Source organism: Choristoneura fumiferana, chromosome 25 (genome assembly GCF_025370935.1).
Source record: "Choristoneura fumiferana chromosome 25, NRCan_CFum_1, whole genome shotgun sequence".
NCBI classification, from domain to species: Eukaryota; Metazoa; Arthropoda; class Insecta; order Lepidoptera; family Tortricidae; genus Choristoneura; species Choristoneura fumiferana.
The window spans coordinates 9,449,526-9,473,339 of NC_133496.1; the positions used below are offsets into that span (position 1 = coordinate 9,449,526).

Below are 23,814 nucleotides of genomic sequence, written 5' to 3' on the forward strand. Positions count from 1 at the left end.
GTTCCGTAGCCAAAATGGCAAAAACGGAACCCTTAAAGTTTCGCCATGCCTGTCGGTCTGTCTGTCCGTCCGCGGCTTTGCTCAGGGAATATAAGTGCTAGAAAGCTGTAATTTTGCACGAATATAAGTACGAGTAAACTATGCCGACAAAAAAGTACATTCAAAAATTCAAAAATAATTTTTTTTAGAGTACCTCCCATAGACGTAATGTGGGGGTGATTTTTTTTTCTCATCCAATCTTGTAGTGTGGGGCATCGTTAGATAGGTCTCTTAAAACCATTAGGGGGTTGCTAAAAAGATTGAATGATATGAACTTTACAAAGGCCATCAGTGTCCAATTATAATTATTTGTTATGTCCTTCCCAAAGGAAGGATGTAGGCACGAGGCTATATATCTGCTTGGCCGGCAACCCCCTACTTCACGGCCTCTACAGTAATGTACTATTAGTGATAATTTCATAAAAAATGTTTATATTTTGGTAATAAAGCCTATTTTTTCACAAATCCTTTTGTATTCAATTTATTTGGCCCTTTATGAATTAGCAGAGGTTTTTTACACACAATGTACTTGACTATCGACTCGTATTATCGATAATTATAAATTCGAGGATAATCGAGCATTTAAAAGCACAAAGTAGGTAAACTTAAAGTCTATTATTACCATCCGCGAGAATCAGCCCGTTGCCGAAACAGCGTTTGCTTACGTCATAGATTAAATTTTTCTTCAGGCAGGAATTGAGCACAGTAAAAGCATCATCTGGATCATTGACGACTGAAAAAGAGGATTGATCATTGCATAAGAATGATAAGAAGATCATTGAATAAGAAGATATTGATGATGATGATGATTCATGTGGCCCGAATATGGCTGGAAGAAGACATCAAGTAGGTATATTATTGTTTATTACCTAAATCACAAGATAATGTTCAGAATTATTGACGGTAGGTAGGTAAGTAGGTAATATTATGCTTACGTTTCAGACATGTATTTGACTGTCAGGTAGTGTTTTTTTAAATTGTGGGTTACATAACTAAAGCCAAGTTTAGACTTGCAAGAAAAATCGTGCAAGTTGCATTACATTGCGAGGCCGTAAAACCAACGAGTTTGCAGTGCTCAATCGAGCGCCGCAATGTAATGCAACTTGCACAATTTTTCTTGCAAGTCTAAACTCGGCTTAACAATGCAATAACGAGAAGTTTAAGAAACTGTGAAACCTTTTGTTCAAGGCTTTCTTTTTTTATTATATTCCAAGAATGTTGTAGTGAAAGAAAAATTATTTTGTACCTTTCGGCGTCGAGACCCTTGGTCCGTGGGGCCCTGGCGCTCTGAGTCTCTTCAAAGATCTATCAAAGAGACTCAGAGATACCACAGGAGACCGAAGAGCTGGCAGTTTCCTCGCTCAACGCATCAGTCTTGCGATCCAGCGGGAATGCTGCTGCCAGCATCTTTGGTACCATGCCGCAGGGTCCATTTTTAGATTTAATATAATTTTAGTTTATTTAATTTTACTGTACATAATATACCTATTTTATAGTTGGACCTGTATTGTTCTGGAAATAATCATCATCAGTTAATTTTATATTTATTGTTGTAATTGCTATTTTATGTGCAATGTTTTCACCTTCAGTGTACATAATACAGGTGTAAACTTCATATCGATCAGTATGGGAAAGTCTGAAACCTGAACCATGTCATCGATTTTAGTCACAAGAAAAACTGCATTCTTACATTTTTAAAAACTTCTATTCAGCTCGAGAATCGAACCCGGACGTTTTGAAAAATAAAACTTAATATATTTTGAAGAATATGAAATGGTTTACTAATGTATCGGCGAAAATTATTTAGCAAATTATTAACTCCCAAACTATTTATCCCATATTTTTATTTAGGCGAAATGTTATTTCCCAACTCAACGTTTCGCACTGATAGCATTTTCCAACTAATGATTCGATAAATTATTATTATGCAAATTATTACCTGGATTTTTTTTAAGATGTCATTTATGTTTTCGTCAAATGTATTGATTGGCATACCTTAATTTAGCAACTTATTGAATGGCATCCAACCTACTTTTCTAGTGTCATTTATCTTGGCTGCTATAAAAAAAAACCTAACATCGAAGGCTAAGGCGGGAGCTACGCTCCGCTTCGCTCCCGCCTTAGCCTTCTGAACCTAAACTATCCAAGTCGCTTCTGCTCCGAACCGTCTTGCTCGCTCGCTTCGCTCGCTCGCACAAATCAAATTAAAGTATAACTTTGCAATGTAAAAAAATTGCCCAAATGTTATTTGACAATTTGTTATTTGCCTAAGCCAATCATTTGCTGCATAATTATTTTCCACATAAATGTGTGCTGAAGTAAAATTTTGCAATGTAAAAATGTTGCGAAATAAAAAAAATGCGAAGTAAAGTAATGCCAAATATTAGTTTGCCAAATGAAACTTTGGCGAAAGGTTGGTTGCTAAGTGAAATTTTGCGAAACATATTTCGCCGAAAAGGCAGTACACCATATGAAATACAATGCATTTTATTTATCCTATGTAAATATCGTGTTTCATATTAAAATTTATCACTTACGACCCACACAACCGATATCCAAACAAATAATAGTAAGTATATTATTATGTTTTATTTTAAAAAACGACCGGGTTCGACTCCCGAACTGAGTACAAGTTACTTTTTTTTAATAAATGAATGCAGTATTTCTTCTTACTAAAATCGATGACATGGTTCCTAAGAACAGATCTTGGGTAAAGTTTCACACTTTCCCATACTGACCAATATGAATGTTACAGCATGTATATTGATTTAGTAATTTATCAAAAAAAAACGCAGCATTACGTAAACATAAAATATTACGCAAAAAAATAGATCATAGTAATAAATAACAAATATTATGTCATCATCATCATCATCATCCCAGCCTATATACGTCCCACTGCTGGGCACAGGCCTCCTCTCAGAACAAGAGGGCTTGGGCTATAGTTCCCACGCGGACCCAGTGCGGATTGGGAACTTCACACGCACCATTGAATTGCTTCGCACAACCCTCTGTTTGAGAGGCGATAGGAGGAATATTATGTACTAGGTCTTTATACACCGTGTTCTTTATTTCCATTAACTTCGGCAAACGGCTCTGTTCATTCGATATGAACATAATAAGGTAAAAGTAGTTACTTACCTGATAATTAACTTTTTCGTCACATTGAAAAAAATTTTTTCTTCTAAAATAACATTCTTTTTTAGATGCATATAACAGCTTCACGCTCATTAAATAGTTAAATTATAAAATACACACAACACAACAAGATATATTGACAAGTGACATTGACGCAGGACCGATGAACGGTGGAGCAGACGAGTCCTCGAATGGAGACCACGGACGGGAAAACGTAGTGTAGGGCGTCCTGAGGCACGGTGGACGGATGACCTTAAGAGGATCGCTATAGAAGTGGAAAGACGCATCGACAATGCCTGGAAGAGCTTTTGGTCTATGAAGAAACTATTGAAGGGCAACCTTTCACTTTTACTTAAGCGGAAACTCGTCGACTCTTGTATACTGCCCATCTTAACCTACGGTGCCCAAACATAGTCCTTAACCGAGATCCTGAAGTCCAAGTTGAAGGTTTGCCAGAAGGCTATGGAGCGCAGCATTTTGGGTATCAAAAGGACAGATCGGATCCGGAACACCATGTTGCGCTCGAAAACGTGCATAGCAGATGTAGGTAGAGAAACCGCCAGGCTGAAGTGGGACTGGGTTGGCATGTCTGCCTCATGCACCGGAGAGATGGGCACAGGTTACTACCCAGTGGGCGCGCCAAGTTGGTCAACGGCGGCGCGGTAGACTGAGACGGAGGTGGCGGGACGACTTGGACACAGAAACGATTGGCAAAACTTACCTGCCGACAGGTGAAGTTGGAAATGCGAGAGACCGAAATATAATCTAAAGGCTGACCAGAATTATCAAAAACCTCGCTATATTGCGGAAAACATTGGTTTTAATTAAATTGGTTTGGTTCTATTGAGAACTAATTTCTTGCACCGGTAAATTCAAATGTCATCTGTATTGCTGCCAAAGTTTAACGTTGTTTACGTGCGGTAGTTTAAGGTGGAACGATTTCCATACTAATGTATTAACACAATCATGTGCGCTTGAAAGAATAATTTGAAATTAAAATCACATCTGTTGACTTTTATTTTGTTCTTTTTTTGAGGCATTTTTTATTTACCTAAAGAAAGCTTTGATTAATAGCTTAATCTAGATGATTATTTTAGTTATTTTTTGTCAATATGTGAGTGGACGGCGACAGTATCGTACGCCAACGGCTCGGTTAGTAGTGTGTGTTTCAGCTACGTTGTCAACTCGCTTGACAATTCGATGCTAAGCGACGTTGCCAGATTTCGTTTGATTTGTCTGATCAAAATCACATAATTACCATTTTGAAGCTCGTTTAACTTTTTTTTAAATATTTTTGCTGGCCATAGGTACAAAGTCCGTCAGTCAAAAGACTGAAGTGCAACGAACAAATGTATTGCCAATTCTTTGGGTTTCCGACAGAAATTAGGAAGAAAATTACATAACATTAACGTAGTAACAAATAAGTACGGAAAATTGTATTAACGGATTAAAAAGTAGTAGTGATAAAATCAGATAAAGGCTGCATGGCTTGTGGCTTTTTTCCATAAAATAAAAATAAAAAACATCAAGTCAAATGTCAAATTCGTCAAGTCATAATTTTTTGTTCGTTTGTTGTCATAGGTTGTCATGACATTGTAAACTAATGGAGTAATTTTTTCCTAAATTAAATTATCGTAATTTGTCCTCGAAACTGGCGGTTATCATTATCTATAATCTATAATGTGAATGCAGTTATATTTTCAAGTATTGAACTGAATTATAATTCACATTGGAAACTATGAAGCCACGAACTTTGCGAAAAAAATACATAAATCATCAATACTCTGGTCTCGAAAAAGACGCAATATAAGGAAATTAAAAAGTAAGTACAGTAGAGGCTGAGTACAACATACAACTTCCACCACCCCCGTGGGTACCGTAGGAATCGGCTGAGGGATAATATCAGAAGATGGGCAGCAGCGTTTTCCAAGCAACCCCATATCATATACTTACTACGCTCGCCAACCCGCTTATCAAACGTGGCGAGTATTGGCAACACGGGAAAATATGGGGGAGGCCTAAAGTCCCAGTTTCCATGACCGTAGGTGTTTAGGACAGATATTTTACTGTTTTTTTTTACCAAGTCCCAGCCCCTTTGTAGCGGACTAACTTTTGAGCCTCATATCTCGGTAATTTTTGGAGTTCAGAGAAAAGTTCATTTGACAAAATATGCTTCTTCAAAATATGTTTTATTTTCATAATAAAATATTTAATGACAGAGTGAAAAACACTGTCATAACATACATTGTCAGCTGGTAAGCTGTGTACGAGACTGGCACAAGACTGGAAAAGGGTGAAAATGCAAGAGGCACTCAGCAGTGGTTGTATGTGGGCTAATTTAATTGACTGATGTAAATAAATAAATAAAAACTGACTTAGTGATGGACTTTTTTATTTGTTGTTAAACAAGTCTAATTTCATATTTTCACGTTTTTTTCGTTGAAGGAAAATATCGTGAAGAAACGTACACACACCTGCTATATGATTAATGGTGTGTGCTATATTTCAATTCACACTGGGTCTGCGTTGAAAATAACGCCCAAGCCCTCATTGTGCGAGGAGGCCTGTGTATGTAGGTATGTATAGGGATAATGATTATGACTAATTTTCTCATAGTATGTAAAGTGTATTGTAAATAAAAAATAAATAAACAATCGTTGAGTTACGGTCAAGGAAACTGAGTCACGTACCAGGGTGGAACCTATGTGCTACTAATGTCATATTGACATCCCATACACTTGCCAAAGAAATCACAGCGCAATTGAATATGAAAAGGTTCCACTTGGGTTCCACTCTGGTACGTGATTCGGTTTCCTTGACTTTGTAAAGGCGAACTTATCCCTCGAAGGGATCTCTACCAAGCGACCCTTGAGTGGATGTGAGGAATTATAAGTCTCATAGTACTTACTGTAGTTGTGCTGTGCATATTCAGATTTACCTAAAATTTAAAAAAAAAAATGCTTGCCTAAATTAGGTCTTATAAATTTTTAGCTACACATTTCAAAAAATATTAACATCATTAACCTAGAACAATAAAAAAAAACAATAAAAAAAAATCTTACAACGGGTTTGAACCCGAACTTCCTAAGCTGAGGGTAGAGTAAACTCTAGCCTTATGCAACTAGGCCAATCTGCTCTTTGATCATGAGATCGAAATTAACAAAGACTTCTGTTTACAACAAATTACAAGCATGTGTGCGAAAGGGTATGTATTATAAGACCGACAAATCATAATACCTACAGTTGAAATGTCGACGTATAACACATCGAAATTCAGAATACCGAATGTACAAAATACCGACAACCGATACACCGAAGGTCGAAATATCTATTTTTAAATGACCGAAAGTACAAAATCCCGAAAATGGGGTATGTATTATAATACCGAAAAATCATATTACCTACAGTCGAAATATCGACACTTAACAAATCGAAATTCAGAATACCGAAAGTACAAAATACCGAAAGTACAAAATACCGAAAGCAAAAAAAAGTTTGATATGTGCGAGCGAGCGAAGCGAGCGAGCAAGACGGTTCGAGGCAAAAGCGACTTGGATAGGTTAGGTTCAGAAGGCTAAGGCGGGAGCGAAGCGGAGCGTAGCTCCCGCCTTAGCCTTCGATGTTAGGTTTTTTTTTATAGCAGCCCGGATAATATTGCTTCACAAATGATCTTTGCTGTTGAATCTTATCCAACCTACTTTCTTAGTGGCAGTTAAGTATCTTGCCTGCTATAAAAAAAAAAACCTAACATCGAAGGCTAAGGCGGGAACTACGCTCCGCTTCGTTCCCGCCTTAGCCTTCTGAACCTAACCTATCCGAGTCGCTTCTGCTGCGAACCGTCTTGCTCGCTCGCTTCGCTCGCTCGCACACATCTTTTCCTGCTATATTTGTTTCGTCTTTGGTATAACGGCAGTTTCGGTATTTTGATTTTCGATATATTGATTGTCGATTATTTTACTTGTAGTGATTATGACTGTTCGGCATTATGAGTTTTCGACCTTTCGAGTGTAGGTATTTTGATCTTCGGGATTGTAGTCTTCGGGTTTTAGGCTGCCGGTCAAATGTACTTTCGGGATTTCAAACTTTCGGTCATATATCCATTCGACGTTTTAATATTCGGCCTTCCGTCCATAGGTCTTGTGAAATTCGGTCTTTCGTTTATCGGTATTATAATACATACCCGTGCGAAAATATCGCAGTCGAAACTGCAGCGATCAAGTGAAAGTATTTTCTAAATTAAAATACATCTGAAACTCGGTACGATATATCACAAACTTCACGCTATTGGCGGTATGTACATTATTTTATAAAAATATCCACGATTTCATTCCTAAAAAAAATAAAATACGTGGAATTTGCACTCGAACGTCATCTACTGGTACTGTAGTGCCTAGCTGACCGTGACAAACGACCTTAACGTGTTATTTTGCGTTTTTGTGCGTTAAAATGCCGAAGATAATCCACAGCCTTGGAAGGAAAATAATTCACAATGTAATTCAAGAAAATATTTTTTTTAATAACATCACGTCGTTATCAATAAGACTGGTAAGTAGATATCGTATAGTAAGTAAAAAAGATAAGATAAAGATAAAATATTTTATTTGCTTAAACATGAGTAATAGTTAAATACAGTTGGTACACATAAAAAAGATAAGAAGTCCTACATGTTTTACCTTGCGGCGTACAAATTGTTTATTGCAGTAAAAGTGCTAATGCAAATAAAAATAAAAGAACTCCATACAATAATACAACCCTCAATTTACAATACAAAAAAACCTATTAAAATGTCAAAAGTGATATTAATGTCCATTTCATTGGTAAGAAAAATTAGTTAAAATTAAAATTTAAGATTAAAAATTAAAACATGCATTATTTATTTACAATAATCATTTAAAAATCATTAACTGAATAATAGCATTTCCTACGAGCAGTCTGAATAGTTTTTGCTTAAACCCACTTAAGTCACTGTCCCTTATATCTTTCGGAATTACATTATAGATGACAGGGGCCATGCCAAATATGCTTTTCCTTAGCAGTGCAGTATTAGCCCTCTGTCTCCGTACCTGGTCATTATCGCGTGGTCGTAGATTATGAAAAGTTGTGATTTCTTTTCGTTGAAATAATTCAGGATTACATTTGACAAATAATGCGATCTCCAGGATGTAAATTGAATATAATGTCAATATTTTATGTTTAATAAAAAATGGCCTACAACTATCAATTGGTTTCAATCCAAATATTGCCCTGATACATGTTTTTTGACTTTTAAAGACTCTTTCCCGATCGGTAGAATTGCCCCAAAAAATTATTCCATATCTCAAATTGACGCTACCAAAGCATGATAAGCCGACATAACAGTTTCCTCGTTAACTATTTGTCTTAGTTTATGAAGTGCATAAGAAGATTTTGACAATTTTGTACATAAAATATCAACATGTGATTTCCATGTCAGTGACGTATCAATATTAACTCCCAAAAAGGATGTAACTGACACTTCATCAATTTCAGTACCCTGATAATTGATCTTCACAGCCGGTACATTAGATTTACGTTGATAATAATGCATTATTATTTTTTTTTTTGTTAGGTTAATTTTAAGATTGTTATTTGCAAGCCAAGTTATAACACTAGATAAAGTTGAGTTAATTTCATTTTCATAAGTCATTTCATTTTCACAATTAATCATAACAGAACTATCATCCGCAAATAGTGTCATAGGGTGATTTACAGACCTAGGCAAATCATTAATATAAATTACAAATAATAGCGGGCCTAGCACCGTGCCCTGTGGAACACCATATTTCATGATGCGACCATGTGATTGATATGATACTTCTTTTTTTGTTTTGGTATCAATTCTCGATATCTCGACATGCTGTCGTCTCCTGTTTAAGTATGACTTTAGCAGTTCCAAAACATTACCCCGTATACCATATGCACATAACTTTTTAATGAGAACGTCATGGTCAACATGATCAAATGCTTGCGTCATGTCCATATACAGAGTACAGATAGGTTTCCTTAAGTCTACATATTTAGTAACAGTCTTTAATAGATCAAAAATTGCCAAATTGGTTGACCTGCCCTTTCTAAATCCTTGCTGTTCTTTAGCAAGTATATGTTGTTTTTCAAAATATGTGTAAAGTTGTTTATGAATAATTTTTTCAAAAATTTTTGCAAATATAGTTATGAGAGCAACTGGCCTATAACATTTCATATCCTCTTTATTGCCTCTTTTAAACAGAGGTTTAACTATACTTGTTTTTAATCTATCCGGGAAAATGCCCTCACTTATACATAGATTCAGTATATGGCTGAGACAAGGAGATATGTACTCCGCTACACATTTCACTATTTTTGTTGATATACCATCATGACCCACACTATTTTTATTCTTTAGTTCTTTTATGGCTTTATAGACATCCACTGGCGTGCACGGTGACATGAACATGGATGCTGCTTTAGAAGCAATGGATGTGTTGTCGCAATAACGTACATTGGGATCTCTTGTTACTTTATCAACGTAATAGTCATTGAAGGCCTTCGCAATCTTTTCGGGTTCAGTTATGATAAATTCATTGACTTTAATTTTTTCAATATATTCCTTGGGTTTGCTTGGCCTTGATCTATTAATAACCGTCCATGCTGATTTTGTTTTATTTTCAGCCGTTTTAATTGTATTTATGTTTTGAATGCGTTGCGACAATTTGGTAATTTTTTTAAATAGTACAGAGTATTTTTTTAGTTTTAATTTATTAGCCATCGTGGATTTTAGCCTGTATTCCCAAAGAAGTTTCCTTTTGACTTTACTACATTTTTTTATTCCTCTAGTAAACCATTTCATCTTTTTGCAAGTTTTTATTGTAACATAATGCTTAGGGAAACATAAGTCATAAAACAATCGAAATAAATCGTCAAACTCATTAAACGCCTCATTTGGATCTGTTTTTGACATTACATTATTAAAGGACAAACTTTGAATACAATGTTTAAATTTATTCATATTATCTTTACAATAATCTCGTTTTTTTATTCTCCAGTATTTTATTGTACAGGTACTCTTAATAGGTATTCTCAGCAATTGTGCTGTGTGGTCGGATAAAGCTAATTCCATAACTTTAATTGGACACTTTTTTGATATGTTATGTGCAATGTTGTCTATGCAAGTACCGCTACTTTGCCTAGTTACTTGATTAACCTGTAATTTAAGATTATGGTTCCTTAGGTTATTTATAAAAGTTTTGGTAGTATAATTATTCTTTAAAATATCAATATTAAAATCTCCACATAGAATTACACTATGACGTAATTTTTTACCTGTAATATGCAAAATACTTTCTAATTTCTCAAAGAATAAATTTAAATACATTTGTTTAGCTTTAGGTACCCTATACATACATACAATTATTAACTTATGCCCAATTAACTCTATAGCACAACATTCAACAACACCGCTTATCGATATTTTAGATATTTCTGGGAGTTCTCGGTACTGTTGTCCATTTCTAACTAATATGCACGCTCCGCCTCTTTTTTTGTTTCTCGCAAATGACGATGCCATTTGGTAATTTTGTAAAATTATGGTGTTTTTACAGCTAATGGACATGTTATGCTCGGTGATACAAAGAACATCGACTCTGATTTTTTTTTCTAATAGTTCATCCAAACATACAGCAAGCTGGTCAGCTTTACTACTCAGTCCCGCTATGTTTTGATGTAACACATGAATATTATTCTGCACGAAAAAACTGCGATGGTCGGTTTTGCTTGTTGTTTTGTTCAGGCGTTGTCAATATTTTTTGTGTATTTGTTTTCGTGTAGTGGTTTTCTATTAAAGTCAAAAGCTTCCTTATGTCTTCAAATACAACTTTAATTCCATATTTATTTATAGCACCTGATCGCCTGTAAAACATATTGTAATCGTAGGTTAAGTTTCTATTGCTGTCCAGAGCGTATGTATATTCATATTTGGCTATATCACGATACAATAATCTATTGAATGTCTCAATCCTCCAGTTGTACATATTTGCGTAAGTTCCGCAGTTGAAAGTTGGAACACAGAGAACAACATTTGTATGCTGTAACTTTGACAAAGTATTTCGTATGTATAACACCAACCTTGAGTAATTCTGCGATTCTCTAAAATCTTCTTCTCCTATGAATATTAAGCAAAAGTCATTTTTATTATAATCATTCATTTTATATAAGTGTCAAGAATGTTGCAATATAAAACGTAGAAGTGCTGCCCTCGAGTCAGGTTTTTATATTCCTGGTCAGCCTATACATGATTTGATTAATGAATGTTTGGCACAGCTGTTTGTTACACTTGTTGTGTCGACACCATAATGAACTGATGTACATGGGCGCAACTTGATTCTGATTAGGCCAGACCATATTTTTTCCAAAATTAAAAAAAACAAGAGGGTACACTTTTTTTTTGAAAACGCCCACTCACGTCCTACGCTTGTTTATTTTTATTATTTTTCTCTTTAATACACTTATTTTTGCTGTTGTTCCACATAATTTCATATCTTACTGAACATCGGGCTGGAAGCAATCCAAATTTTTATAACGCCACCCTCGCTCTCAGCCAGTTTACTGAGTCTTTGAAGCTCCTCCCCTAAATCTGCAACAATCGTAATGACAGTCAAGGCTCAGTACCGTTAGGTAACAATAATGATCAATGCATCCAAATGGTTGTCTGGAAGAGATCGCTTTTAAAAGATAGACCTCCTATTGTCTACCCTGTTTTTTTTATTCTACTGGATGGCAAACGAGCAAGTGGGTCTCCTGATGGTAAGAGATCACCACCGCCCATAGACACCTGCAAAACCAGGGGATTGCAGATGCGTTGCCAACCTAGAGGCCTAAGATGGGATACCTCAAGTGCCAGTAAGTTCACCGGCTGTCTTACTCTCCACGCCGAAACACAACCGTGCAAGCACTGCTGCTTCACGGCAGGATTAGCGAGCAAGATGGTGGTAGCAATCCGGGCGGACCTTGCACAAGGTCCTACCACCTACAAAAATGTATGTGTTTATATAAAGTTTTTGTACTTATTTGCGGTGTGCAATAAAGAATATTTGTGCTGTATAGGTTTAAGATTTAAGATTCTTTATTCCCATTAAGAATTTAATAATTCACTTACATGAGAACTTAAAGTTATTTAATAGATTACTATTTTATGGAATGAGCGAAAAAAAAAACCAAAAGGGGTAATTTAACAAAAGTAACAAATATCAGCCGATACACTTCAACGTAAAAAAGGTTATTAGTGAGGTGATTTCGGTTCTCTATGGCTCTTAGTGGTTTAGAATTAGGGTCGTTATGATCGCTCACTGTCACTCGCTGTATCGTTGTAAAGTACAGGTAACTCACCGAGTTAAGATGACTAGAAGCTAAGAAGGTATAGAATTATTGTATTGTATTGCGGGTTAGCCGCCTTTAAGCATAGAATTTGGTAAAAAAATCATTTCAAAGATAGCATTACCGTTCCTAGTCAGATCGATTTAGTTTTGTTTTATTAGGGTTCCGTAGCCAAAATGGCAAAAACGGAACCCTTGTAGTTTCGCCATGTCGATCTGTGTCTGTCCGTCCGCGGCTTTGCTCAGGGACTATCAATGCTAGAAAGCTGTAATTTTTACAAAATGGCACAATAAAAAATAAAAAATTTATAGTGCCTCCCATAGACGTAAAGTAACTTGTAGTGTGGGGTATCGTTGAATAGGTATTTTAAAACTAGTAGGAGGTTGCTAAAACGATTTTTCGATTCAGTGATTTTTTTGCAAAATATTCAACTTTAAAGTGCAAATTTAAAAAAAAATGAAAAATTTGAAAAAAATCAAGATGGTAGTTATATCAAACTTACAAGGAAAACTATAGCGGTTAAGTTTTCTTGGGAATTATTAGTAGTTTAAGGGGCTGTTTCACCATCCATTGATTAGTGTTAACTGACGGTTAAACGTGATGCCGTCTCCGTCTATTCGAACAAAACAAATAGAGACGGCATCACACCTATCCGCCAGTTAACACTAATCAATGGATGGCGAAACAGCCCCTAAGAGTAAATAGCAGCCTAAGGTATAAAATATACCCAAACTTGGAATATTCCGTACAAAATACGAAATCCTTAAAAAAATATTACTTATTTTTTTCGTAATGGCTACGGAACCCTATTTCGGGCTTGTCCGACACGCTTTTGGCCGGTTTTTATTCTGTAGGTACAGAATTTGACCAGATTTTTAGCTTGAGCATGGCATAATTGACCTAGTCCCACAAACTACACTGAGAAAAATCTAAAGCTTAAAGGATCGTAATTACGGCCGATCTAGTTGGAATGAAGGCAAAATACCGACTAATAGTCATATGAACAAAAACGCCTTATAAGTTGAAGGCGTTATATGACTTAAGTGTAAGGCACAATGAACACTATGACAATGGCTCTTAAATGTGTGTTTTAGACGTAATATTATATAGATTAGCCTTAACTAAATAGCGATAAACGTGGTAAGTCAGTTAGAAATCGACGGACTGACGATGGTTTCTAACTTCTGGTAAGGCAATTTAAACGATAAGAAGGCGCTAATTGACTTCTAGTAAGGCGTTTTAAGTCTTACCTTACTGTCGTTTAGACCTGTCTTCCGAGCGTTTTAAACTTACTTGTCAAGCTTTTCTAACCTACTTCAAGGCCTTATTAATAGTTATTTACAGATTCGTAAGTCACAATTGACTTCCAGTAAGGCGTTCTAAGTCTTTCCTTACTATGGATTCACCTACTCACTAAGCATTTTGAACATTATTTACTGCTTCGTAAGTCACAATTGACTTCCAGTAAGGCGTTTTACGTCTTTCCTTACTGTGGATTCACCTACTCACTAAGCGTTTTGAACATTATTTACTGCTTCGTAAGTCACAATTGACTTCCAGTAAGGCGTTTTAAGTCTTTCCTTACTGTGGATTCACTTACTCGCTAAGCGTTTTGAACATTATTTACTGCTTCGTAAGTCACATTTGACTTCTAGTAAGGCGTTTTCCGTCGCTCCTTACTGTGGTTTCAACTACCTACTAAGCGTTTTTGAACAATATTTACTGCTTCGTAAGTCACAATTGACTTCCAGTAAGGCGTTTTACGTCTTTCCTTACTGTGGATTCACCTACTCACTAAGCGTTTTGAACATTATTTACTGCTTCGTACGTCACATTTGACTTCTAGTAAGGCGTTTTCCGTCGCTCCTTACTGTGGTTTCACCTACCCACTAAGCGTTTTGAACAATATTTACTGCTTCGTAAGTCACAATTGACTTCCAGTAAGGCGTTTTACGTCTTTCCTTACTGTGGATTCACCTACTCACTAAGCGTTTTGAACATTATTTACTGCTTCGTACGTCACATTTGACTTCTAGTAAGGCGTTTTCCGTCGCTCCTTACTGTGGTTTCACCTACCCACTAAGCGTTTTGAACATTATTTACTGCTTCGTAAGTCACAATTGACTTCCAGTAAGGCGTTTTCCGTCGCTCCTTACTGTGGTTTCACCTACCCACTAAGCGTTTTGAACATTATGTATTGCTTCGTAAGTCACAATTGACTTCCAGTAAGGCGTTTTAAGTCTTTCCATACTGTGGTTTAACCTACTCGTCAAGCGTTTCTATCCTAATTTAGGGCTCTTTTAATCGTTAATTACTGCTTAATAACACGTCTACTAAATCGCTATTTACCTTCATACGGTTAGATAAACCGTATGGTAAGGTGTATTATGCTTTATTTAAGAGCAGAAACGTTTTATAGAGACGGGGAAAATAGCCTTCTAACGGCTGGTAACGCAGTTCCCTGAAGGCCTGTTTAACTTGCTTTACTGTCATATAGTTCATATTAAGGGTATTGGGCTGCTGAAGGTGAAAGCGCACCGAAACGCACCGCAATAATGTCTTCGTAGTCTTGACGGCCGAATAGCATTTAAAAAATTAATGCGATTAGATCGTTATATTTATAAAAAACATTATTGCGGCGAGTTTAGGTGCGCCTAAAGTAACGCAATCTGGTGGCGACAATAAACGCTATTTATATATTCTTAACGACGAATGTCCTTTGGTTCTTCTAAAAAGCACTACTCTTTATGAGCATGTAAATAAAATGTTCTCTTAAGACTTTAAATACATAACTTCCTTAAGGTTATCAGTTACCAGTTAGAGACGTCCATCCAAGAGGTAACGGAAAATGGAGTAGATAAGATATTATTATTTGTTATACCCGTAAGTGTTCTGTTCGATTTGAAAAGAACTGCATGCCGTTCGTTATTAGGAAATATATATGTTATGCGCTTTGTCACCAATAGATTGCACCACCACCACCACCACCACCACCACCATTCTTCACGTGAACTTCATGATAATAGAGCAGTTAATCATGTCTTTAGTGAACAGCGTAGCCTGCTGTCTTCAGAAAGCCAGCCCTTGCAAGCTTCTGCAATAAATAAAACAAAAATTAACAAAACAATTCAATAACTTTCTAGAACATGCGCGGAATTAATATGTAGGTAGGTAGCTCAACCCAACAGTATGTAAGAGAACACCCCAATAATACTTTAACCCTTTTCCAGGCACAGTGCATATAGTGACCACATAGACGTATACAAATATTAGACCTTGTTAAAACGTAAATATGGTATAAAATCAATTGAAGTTGTTAAAACTATTATTCGTCATAAAATTAATCCCTCGTAGGTAAACAATATAAAATTATGATCGATTTTGTTGTAGCTTGTCTAAATTCGCGAGGCCTGGAAAAGGGTTAATTGGTTAACTTTGAAAACGCGGAAAAAATATCTGCTGCTATACATTTTGGCCTAGCTAGTAGGTAGATAATTAGATATTATGAACTTTTTTATGGAACAGCTGATCTTTTTTCGCGCTTCTGTATTTGGTCTCATAGTAAGGATGTTCGTATAAGAGTAACCCTTGTAATGTTATTGGGGTGTGAGAACGATGTGAGAAGCAGATAGTTAGTGTAAGAGATTACATCAACTATCTGCTTCGTTCTATCGTAGAAAAGATAGTCGTATTGCAATGAAACTATTATTATAGTTAAATAAATCTTTATTAGATAAAAGTACACACTTATAAAAGGACACAATACAGATTATGTGAACATTCTGTTTAATACCTTGATAAAAGACAAATTTTGAAAATAATTTACTTAGTACCTAACAATATCTTATATTACGTATATAACTGTTGGAATTCACGGAGACGAGTGGATTTATTCAATTAGGCTTTATGGTCACAGCAATAAGTGTCCTGCCATTAACCTTCGTGAATTGCAAGAGCTATACTTTACTATAAGAACTCAGAAACATAAGTATTTTAAATATTAATTTCGATCAGTTAACAAGGGTATTTCTTGTAATTATTTTCGCGTCATAAACTACAAACTATTTTCTTAAGACAAAGGCTGAATGGGCTAGATTCCTTTGCCTTAAACCTGAATAAAAAATAGGTTAAGTTCGACTCAAACTCCCGCACGAAGGGTTCCGTATCATTATCTATACAACATTAGCAAAAACCAGCAAAAAAACATGTTTGTTGTATGGGAGCCCCCATAAATATTTATTTTATTTTAATTTAATTATTTACTTTTAAAGTAAAGATACAACTAAATATACAGTGAATTCTTAGTAAAAAGACGGACAGTGGAGTCTTAGTAATAAGGTCCAGCCATTTAAGAGCTACGGTGCCACAGACAGACACACATAGCGGTCAAACTTATAATAACACCCCTTTTTTGCGTTGGGGGTTAAAAACAAGTGCGTGGTGTATCTATATATTTTTTGTACAGTCAAAGAAACAGATTCAATTACCGGGGTGGAACCGTTTCATAAACAATTTCGCTATTGATTTCTTTGGCAGATGCATGGGATGTCAACATGACATTAGTAGCACAAAGGTTCCACCTTGCTACGTGAATCAGTTTCCTTGACTGTACATCAATGGTAAAAAAAGTTAAAACTAAACTTACCATCATTGGAGGTGACTAATTCTGTAAGTGCAAATTTCAGGAATTGGTTTTTGGTCGAGGACAGCAATGCCTTTCCTTTAGCAATGATATTGCCACTAACGTTGTGTAGTGAGGAACGCAATATATCTGCGCCCGTTGAGGGATAAAGTCCATCGAAGTCTGCTATGAGAATTTTGTAACCATTGGGGCCTTTGAGGACCTGATACTCATTCAAGTAATCCAGGAGAGTGCCCTTATTGTTGTACAACTTTTGAAGACGCGCCTTCGCCGTAATTGCCCAAAACTTATCGATTTCCTTCCATGGTGTAGCTCCTTCGACGGCAATCGCAAGTATTTGTAAAGCCTCCGCAACAAGATCGCTCTCAGCTGAAATAAAATCATTTTTGGAAAAGAGAAAAATAGGTACCGAAAAAAGTATGAATATTTAATAAGTAAGTAAGAGTATAATTACTGGTCTAATAAAAACTTACATTCGTCAATAACAGATAAGTCAATAGGACATGATGGCCTAGCAGGTTCTACGTCAGAGGATAGATCACTGGATTCGCTAGCAGCGCGTCGTTTCCGGAAGGGCTTTGTTACTTTTCTTCTGATAAGGTTCTTCCTCTTCCTAGGTATGTATTATACAATATACCTGAAGCGTTTCTTTTTGCTTGAAAGGGCCCTCCCTACAATAAAACATTATGTGAAAGGTCATTAACAATTTGACTAGTGTGATAATTTGGGATACATTTCAGGCCTAAGCCTAGTAATTTAAGGCTTCTTTTTTCCTGAAAAAATTTCATTGTTAACTCAAGTCAAGTCAAAATATATTTATTCCCCTGATTAGGTAATTCTGCAATACAATGTCAACCCTTAGAAAATAATTTTAACAGTTGACATTGTATTGCAAAACAGCGTCCTAATATTACATGACGTATCTTGATTTTTCTATTTTTAGCGTTTTGAGGTAAAAAGTAAGGACAAAATGTTGATTAATTAGTGATAAGCAATAAAGTAAATGGAAATGACGTCAGTTTTTACGAGGGAAAGGGGTTCTTTAGATGACTAATATATGGACGTCCACTACTCTACCATTTTATTTAACTACTTAGTGCAAATTGGTATTAAAGGAAGAAAAATAATAGCTTACAGCAATATATGCGGCATAGTAGACGACTGGCGATTCCTTTTTAAAAAGTTCCGCAATCCCTCGTGCCCATGACTGGAAATCACTCCACTTCAGCTGGGTGTCCGGATCTATGTCTAGCACTGAATCTAATATTAAATGGGCCAATTCCTTTCTCTGGTTTGAATCCAAGAGGCCCTTAGTAGCTCCTTCGCTTATGAGTAAAGCCCGTCCTCTGTGAGTTTTTTGTAATATAGATTTTATCTAAAAAAAAGTAAAACATCAAAATTTAATAACCTCGAATTACCATCTCAGTATCGGAAATTTTTAAGTTCCGTATTGGGACCTCCTTTGGTATACCCCGATCCAAAATAGAAAATAGACAAATGAATGCATCAAGAATGATAAAAATATTTATTAAAATATTAAGCAGGACTATTGTCAACCTATTGAAGTTACCTCTCCCCATAAGTGTTGGTCCAAATGGGTCTTAGAAAATTTTACTAACTTAATCTCGGTCAGGGTCAGGTTGATCTTCTGCTTGCACGTCGAAAGTCACAACTTCATACTCCTCAGTCCCTTGCAATCCAGGTTTTCAGTTATTTATCTATGCGATAAAAGAAAAATACATCATAATTTATAAAAAAAACAAAGTCCCAGATGTGATCATAATCACCTTTCGCTATACCCAATCACTAGTTTACACAAAGTATGTAACAACAAAACTATATGTAACTTTTGAGGCACTTATGAAAGACCCAAAATAATAAATAAATAAACAGGGCAAGTTAAAGAAAAGCTTGTAAAAAAAGGAGTCACTAACCTGGTTTAGCTGTTTTAAAGAAAGTTATGTATGGAAGGTATAGAACGTCCAAGAGGCCTTCCGAAGGTCTGGAACACCAGTGCGTCTCAACAGGTCATCATCCTCAAAAAAGGAGAGTAGGTAACACTTGTATAATTCAAGAAATGTTGCTTCAAGGGTTTCTCTTTTCCACCATTGGTATCATATTCTATTCTTGAAAATAAATAATAGAGACCACAATCAGGCACATAGATTCAGTATCAAAATTTAACTTTCATGGCAATGTATGGTCGGCAGAAAAACAAATACACTTAGTATTTTTAACCTTTATTTTGTATAAATAAAAAGGACTCTAAAATTGTTTCAAGGGTTAGAATAGATCACAAAAACTTTTTCCATGGATTTTGCTGTCAATCTTTGACATCTGCATTTTTGTAAATTTTAAATGACTAAGGGGCTGTTTCACCATCCATTGATTAGTGTTAACTGACGGTTAAATGTGATGCCGTCTCCGTCTATTCGAACAAGACAAATAGAGACGGCATCACATTTAACCGTCAGTTAACACTAATCAATGGATGGTGAAACAGCCCCTAAAAATCCTTTCCAGACTGACTGAAGGTTAATGGAAGGTAAATCAAGTATTGAAAATATTGCATGCAGTTTTTTTTACACTTTGTTATTAGATGTATTGTTTTTTGAATGTGAAATGAGTAAGTATTAAGGTTTTATGACATATTTAGAATTTATACCCTTTTTTTAGTATATGCACAGTTTACCGCAGTATAATGGAGTGTAAAAACAAAAAAATAAATTAAACATTATTCAAATGTATTTTTATTTTGCTACCGTACCAAGTGCCATGAAATTCGATTGTTGATACCAATGTTTATCCATAAGATAAAAATAAGTTTTTAACATCACTTCCTATTATGTGGACACCTGTTATTTATTATTTTGAAATAAGGGAAAACCACCAACCCCAACATTCACTGATTGATTGTCAGCCTTCCACATAGACAAATTAGCTTGGAACTTTACTCTATCTCCGATTAATGGGATTGATGATATGTCGTTTTCTTTCAGTAGCCCCAAAGCAACAGCGTCAATCCTAGCATCTTGAATAAGTAATAACAAACCAGAGTACATAAAATGCAAACACACCAGTTATTTTAGTTAGTTAGTTAGTTAATACCATGCCAATCATGCTACTTAAAATAATGCAGTAAGTCTCCGATCAACGATTAGTACTCGGAGCAAGTACATTTATGTAAAAAATGACACATTCCAATAACAAAAATTTCCGCCACTGGTTCTTAAGTAGGTAGGTATCAAAACTTCTCACAATCAATACAATCACACTGATACTTACCTCGAAATGTATCAATCAAATCAGTGCAGCCCCATTTTGAGAGTAAATCAACTGTATATTGGTCTGCCATAGGTATTTGATGTTACGAATTGGCTGGCAGGCTTTGATGAACGAGATCGAAGCTGGCAGGTCTCGGAATTGAAGGGAATCTGTTGGTCGAAAGAGATGGTTAAGCATACGGCGCAGCAGACTGGCGGGCACCTAGCTTGGGCGTTTGTAGTGTGAGCGTTTTTTTGTTATTTCAGGGATTTGTTTGTCAGTTAGGAACTAACAAGAAACTGTATATCCAGTAGGTAGGTAACGGACAAGTTGTTCACCGCCAAAATACTATGATCAAATACCTACTGTAATGTAACTATCGTTGACATAGTGTATTCTTTCTTCATTTATTAAGTGGCCTCTATCGTGTCGAGCACAATTATTATTATTCTGACTTGGTCCAGTTATCAACGAAAATATAAATAATGGCCAGTTTCAAATCCCACAATACTTACGGAAATTAGTCATATACTTAATGTTGAATTGAAAAATTGAAACAACACTTACCCAAACTAGGTCTCAAACAAACGAGAACACTGAACACACCGACCGACAGCGTCGGGCGCGCGCGCTTCCTTCCTTTCCTTACGCGATGGCCGATCAATCGAGAAAGAAAACCAGTGTTGCCAGGACCAGATTTCGTTTTGGTCCGAAATTCGTCCGTAAAAGTTCCGAAAAGTTCCGATACATTGCTTTTTTTCCGTTGTGACACGAAAATGAACCATTCAATTATTATTGTGTCACAACGGAACTTTTTCCGATCAGTCGTTTTGTATGATTGATTAACTGGGCATTTCCACTTTGAATGACGCTCAATTTTTTTTTAAATTATTCAACTGGTTTCTCCTACTCGGAATCACTAGCACCACGAAAAAAAAGGTCTTTATGTAATCGCAAACAAAATGAAACTAGGTATTAAAGTAATCGCAAACAAAATGAAACTAGAGATATTGTTACACAGATTTTACTTTTAAATAGCATATTATTTAGTATCTAATTATCTAAAACTTGATCGTTCTTTCGTGAAATTATAGTTTGACTTAGATAAGAATACTCATGGGAGACCCTAGTAAAAATATAAATAAAAAAAATCCTAAACAGAACAAAAGTCCGATGGAATCGAAGTTCCGCAAAAGTCAACTATGGCTTATGCACAAAAAAACTATCGTGGTAGTGACACTCGTATCTAGTTGTTGGATTTATTATTGAGAGTGAAACGGGAAGAATGGGAATATAAATTAATAATAACTAAAATATTTTAATGTTTGTCATTGTTATATTACAAATTTGTCACAGAAAATATCTTGCGACGATTTCGACTTTGGCGAAATGCACGATTATTTTTTTATTGTGTAATAAATTCGCATTCTCCATTATTGCTGGTCTGGTGGTACTGGTCCCAACTGGTCCGAGATATCGTGTCCGTGAACAGTGTCTATGTGTGCGTTGCTTGAGTGCACTTTTTATGTAAATTGATTTCTGTAACTTATGTTTTGTGATAAAATCGCGGAGTGAGCCGTGCCTGACTGAGGTCGCCTAAAAAAGTAGTCTAAGCTATTCCATATCCGGTGTCAAATTTCATAACTCTAAGGGGCTGTAAGATTAGTACCTTAGATATGCAAAATATTAGTACGGAACCCTACACTGCGCTTGTTCAGTTTTATTGCTAATTTTGCATGTTATTTTGAATTATTTATTTATTCATTCGTCCACGCTTTTCTTTTTGATCCCACTTAAACTCTATTTTTTTTTCTTGTGCTTATGTAAATTTGTGTTGTGATTCTTTTGTTCAACTACGATAAAGACCTTGTCCTTCAAGTAGCCTAAAAGGCGATCAGTCGCCATTTAGAATTTTACGTCGCCGATTTCCATCCCGAGTAGCCCAATTGGCGTCAAATTGCCTACGTTGGCAACACTGCTGTTGAATTTCGCTTGGTCACTGTGGATTTTTCACCCACCACAGCGCAGCGCCGCCAGAGCCAGCGTACGTAGTATGATGTCAAGCGCCTTAGTACTATTACTTATTCTGTGGTAAAGGCGTTTTTCACCGCACGCACGACTGTAAAGGCCTTACTGAAAGTCGTTTCATTAGTAAAGAGACCTTTTCGACCACAATACCGCTGCGCAGGCAGAATAGGTAGATAGGAAAAAAATACGATGAAAACTTCTACAACACAAAGATATAAATAAACAAAATAAGAAACTGAATAAGTTCATATTTTTACACTTGACTGCTACCAAATGTAGGGTAGATAATGGTACCAGTGTTGGATACTTTAAGCTGACAATCGTCATGGACACTTCATTCTTATTTTAAACCTATTGTACTTAAGTTGAATGATATAAATGACTAGGTATCCCTTATTTTCAATCTCATAAGACTCATTGTCCGTTACTGGGTCATCATGGGTCATATCAATAGTACCTAGTATTTATCTGGATAATACTCCATACAATTAAAAGCATCTGGGCCCCTTAATTTTAAATCATGAAATAAAGGATTGCCTCATGTCTTGTTTACTTAGGTGATGTGTATCTAGATACGCGGTACCTAGCGTGTCAAGCCAAGTTCAAGCTAACAGAACTGGCGAGCAGCACCATGTGTAATTTTACCAGAACCATTTGGATCCATTAATGCCAATTTTGACCCCCTCATAACTCAAAAACTATTTCACATAAATATGTCAAATTTGACTCATTTATTGAGACTTGCGAGATACTTTCTGTATATTTGTATTTCTTTGTATTTTATTTTTATGTGCAATAAAAAGTTTACATATACATACATGTGAACCAAATTTCATAAACACCTCAAACGGTTATTTAGATATTAACATTCATAAAATTGACATTTTTATCACTTACTCATATATAAATTCCAACCCAGTTCCAAATGACCTAGAAAGTTCAAATTTGGCATCCACATAGTTGGGTAGGGAATAAATCAGAAACTAGTTAATTTTTATCATTTTATTATAATTTCTAAATTAATTTATTATTGAAGCCTAAGGTCGGACTTGGCTAGTTTTCATATACGAATTATATTATTATTATAACCTTCACAAGTTTTATAGCTGTAAGTTCTTATTTTATTCTTCCGAAAATTCGGCTTGCTGGTAGTAGCTACTAGCCATCGAACATGTCCCATGACTGTATTAGTAGGTACTTAATAATAATTCGTATAATTACCTATGAGAACTAGCCAAGTCCGACCATAGGCTTCAATATACCAGGTGTGGCCTGTAATACGAAGAAAAAATTAAAACATAGATCGTCCTCGTCAAACTGAACAAAATGAGTTCATT

At 35.8% G+C, this 23,814-nt stretch overlaps 1 protein-coding gene and 1 long non-coding RNA gene across 2 annotated transcripts in view; both read right to left on the minus strand.

Annotated features, from left to right (window-relative positions):
- Positions 1-279: 279 nt before the first annotated feature.
- The window catches only part of LOC141442045 (probable cytochrome P450 519D1), a 32,518-nt gene continuing 8,983 nt past the window's right edge, over positions 280-23,814 (minus strand). The window contains exons 2-4 of the mRNA XM_074106949.1: positions 11,714-11,803; positions 662-772; positions 280-290 (exon numbers count right to left, since the gene is read on the minus strand). Of these exons, the coding sequence (XP_073963050.1) occupies positions 280-290; positions 662-772; positions 11,714-11,803 (212 nt within the window). The remainder of the gene's footprint in view (positions 291-661; positions 773-11,713; positions 11,804-23,814) is intronic.
- LOC141442351 (uncharacterized) lies at positions 16,845-21,051 on the minus strand. Its single transcript, XR_012452926.1, has 5 exons — positions 21,017-21,051; positions 20,471-20,619; positions 18,321-18,560; positions 17,659-17,856; positions 16,845-17,554 (listed from the first exon to the last, which is right to left on the minus strand). It is a non-coding gene; the product is annotated as an uncharacterized lncRNA (long non-coding RNA).